Source organism: Colobus angolensis, unplaced genomic scaffold (assembly GCF_000951035.1).
Source record: "Colobus angolensis palliatus isolate OR3802 unplaced genomic scaffold, Cang.pa_1.0 Scaffold162, whole genome shotgun sequence".
In the NCBI taxonomy this organism is placed as follows: domain Eukaryota; kingdom Metazoa; phylum Chordata; class Mammalia; order Primates; family Cercopithecidae; genus Colobus; species Colobus angolensis.
The window spans coordinates 3321263-3324861 of NW_012114733.1; the positions used below are offsets into that span (position 1 = coordinate 3321263).

Sequence of the window (3599 nt, forward strand, 5' to 3'; positions counted from 1 at the left end):
ACCGTGTTAGCCAGGATGGTCTTGATCTCCTGACCTCGTGATCCGCCCGTCTTGGCCTCCCAAAGTGCTAGGATTACAGGCTTGAGCCACCACACCCGGTCCAGAGAAGGATTCTTAACAGAAAACCTGCCTGAATTAATCCTCTAGACACAGAAAAAACAAGGCCTTCATGATGCTAAGAGACATTTACAAGACACTTACTAGTCAGGGATCTGATTTTTAATTTGAGGCAATAAAAATTTCTTTTTTATAAAAGAAAGGTAAGAAGGGTAACCAGGCACGCAGTGGCTAATGCTTATAATCTCAGCACTTTGCGGGGCTGAGGCAGGAGAACTGCTTGAGCCCGGGAGTTCAAGACTAGCCTGGGCAATAGCAAAACCCATCTCTACAAAAATTTTTTTTTTTAAATTAACCAAGCGTGATAGTGCATGCCTGTGGTCCCAGCTGCTTGTGGGGCTGAGGTAGGATCACTTAGGCCTGGGAGGTTGAGGCTGCTGTGGGGTTGAGGTAGGATCACTTAGGCCTGGAAGGTTGAGGCTGCAGTGAGCCGTGATCACCCTCCACTGCACTCCAGCATGAATAACAGAGCGAGAACCTATCTTTAAAAAAGGACAAAAAGGGGAAAAAGATAAATTTACATACAGGAATGGCAAATGATTATAAATGAAACTGTGTTACATCCAGCTGCATCACAGCAATCTAGTGAAGGAAAAAGGATGTTTCACCCCACACCAGCTACAAAAGGATACGGAAAAGGATATGGCACATACATTTTTACTGAAGGTGGTTAAATTAATGTAAAGAGTTCAAGTTAAAAGTAAAGACAATGTAAAGAAACCTACAGCATGTTAACTCTAAAATCCAACATCTTTAGGAAATGAGTCTCAGCTTCTTCTGTAGAACCCTAAAACATACGTCAAGGCTGACTGATTTTACCCCATGACATAAAACTGGAAGACTTTTACCAGTAATAAGGCTAGCTTATATGAAGTAACTCTTTAACTCTAAGTTCCAAATTCCTTTTACCTGTAAATTGTTCATTATGTATGATCTCCTAATAGTATGTATTTGCTACTTGTTGAATTTTTTTTCTATCCAGCAATTTTTTTACAATAGTTTGTTTTACACACCAAAAAAAAAAAAAAAAAAAAAAAAAAGTCCTAAAAGGGTCACCATCTCACCTTCATCACTTTGTGCCTGCTGCTTCACAAGAGTCATCGGGGATCTTGCTGGAGGCCTGCTAAGTGGATGGCGCCAACTCTTAGAGGTTTTGTTCTCTCCCTCTGTTATCTAGTCACAGAACAAAAATGGTGGAGAAATACCATTATCAAAAACAAACTCCAAAAAAAAAACCCTACAGTTCACAATGATTTATAACTTAATGTTGAAGAAATCTTGTGGTTGTTTACCTCTTGGGGAATTAGTCTTTTAAGAAATTTAACCTTAAGGTCAAAAGAAATAGGAATCAATTCTAGTAATTTTACCCAGAGGTCAATTAACTCTTCTTCTACTTTGTATTAAAATACAAACGGTAGGGCAGGGTAAGCCTATTTAACCTGCACTAAGCTAAGCAGTTAGCAAGTTTTCTAAAGGTCTTACAACTAATCTACATTTAGGATTATAGGCCAGGCACAGTGGCTCATGCCTGTAATCTCAGCATTTTGGCAGGCCAAGGTAGAAGGATCACTTGAGTCCAGGAGCTTGAGACTAGCCTGGTCAACCCAGGGAGACTCCGTGTCAATAATTTAAAAAAAAAAAAAAAAAATTAGCCAGGTCTAGTAGCATATGCCTATGGTCCCAGCTGCTCAGGAGGCTAAGGTGGGAGGATCACTTGAGTCCAGGAGGTCGAGGTTGCAATAAGCCAAGATCACACCACTGAACAACAGCCTGGGTGACAGGGCAAGACCCTGTCTCCAAAAATAAATAAGTAAATCTAAGATTGCATTCTCATAAAAATACAGGACTGTGGCTCTTGGTCACCTCTAAGATGTTCCCATGTTAACATTTAGCAAGGAATTTTATTTTCTATCCTCCCAGAGAAGACAATCCTGCAAAGTTGAGGCTGTATACTTCTTTCCATTCAGAAATGAATCACCACTTCTAGATCACATACATCAACAGTCAAAAAAGAAACCAAAAGTATTCTCTTTTTTTAATGATACATTAATGCCATGTTGAAACCACTTAAATTTTACCAATGATTTTTTTGTCCTGGGATTTACAGACTATATATTCCTTTCTCAGGTGGAAAGTCTTGTGTATCCTTACACCTTCCAGCTAGGACCCACCTTTTAAGCTCTCTTGCTTGCACAACACAAAATTTTTAAAGGCACGAGGAGGGGAAAGAGGATATCAGAGAGAGTTTGAACCCAGCGGGCTTACATCAAGAGTTGACTATGAAAGAAAACAATCTTAGTCTTCTTCCTGGTAAGCTGAAGCAGCAGTGGCCAGATATAGAGAAACTACTCTGGCCTCTGACTCCAACACATGATTCTAAGAAAATGTGTAAGATCACTGTAATCAAAGCTAGGAATAAGAAAAGAATGACAAATGCAATATAGGAAGACAGCTATCTATGTTTATAATAGCTAATAAAACGACATGGGAAATTATAACTCAGCCAAGAAGAAATATCAACACACTACTGTGCACCATACTGTTGTCATAGCTGGAGCTATAACAGGATGAATTACGTCAGGTTTCGCTCTCAAGAAGCGTAGATTATAGAGGGGTAAGGGAATGTATAATAAATGAATAAATCGTATTTATCAGATACTTCTTGGTAAATATGCAACGAAGAAAAATAAAGGACAAAGGAACAGAAAGTGATGGGGAGGGGCAGTTTTATAGGGTAATCAGAGAAGGCCTTTCTGATAACAGTGACATTTGAGGGGAACTTTGAGTGCATACATATGATTATCTGGGGGAGCAGTATTTGGGGGAGCAAGAATAGCACGTAAAGTGAGAACATACGTAGTGTGTTCCAGGCACAGCATGGAGCCCAAGATGGATGGATGGATGGATGGGTAGACAGAGTTTAAAAAATAACATTAATACTTATTGAGTAGATCAGCTAACACCAGCAGCTATCAGTATACACTAATGACTAAAAAACACTGACCAAAACTACACAAAAATTAAGTGGGGCGGTATTACATCTAGGAGTTATCCAACACCACGATGTAAGAAAAGAATGTCATGCAGCTATTCTTACGGGCAAGCCAAGCCTCTCAGCCTTCAATAGCAATGTTGGTTTCTCTGCTGTCAGTCTTTGCTCGGGGAAATGATAAAGATGAAGGAAAAGAGCACTAGATCTATAATCACCTTCCTTGAGAGCAAAGAAATCTGAAACTTTCAGCTCCATTCTACTTTAAAGAATGTCACTAAATGTAACTAAAGCAGGCATTTGACTCATTCACCTGTCCAAAGAATATCTGCTTGGCTACATTTAATTCATTCATGAAATAAAGTTATAATTTTTTTTTCCTTTTTTTATTGAAACAGAGTCTCACTCTGTCCCCCAGGCTGGAGTGCAGTGGTGTGATTTTGGCTCACTGCAAGCTCCGCCTCTTGGGTTCACCCCATTCTCCTGCCTCAGC

The 3599-nt window shown here is 39.6% G+C and overlaps 1 protein-coding gene across 3 annotated transcripts in view; it reads right to left on the reverse strand.

The window, feature by feature from the left end:
- KDM4C (lysine (K)-specific demethylase 4C) overlaps nt 1-3599 on the reverse strand; it is a 381948-nt gene that overhangs the window by 186738 nt on the left and 191611 nt on the right. For all 3 annotated transcript variants that reach the window (XM_011937297.1, XM_011937295.1, XM_011937294.1), the window contains exon 11: nt 1182-1290. In XM_011937297.1, the coding sequence (XP_011792687.1) occupies nt 1182-1290 (109 nt within the window). The remainder of the gene's footprint in view (nt 1-1181; nt 1291-3599) is intronic.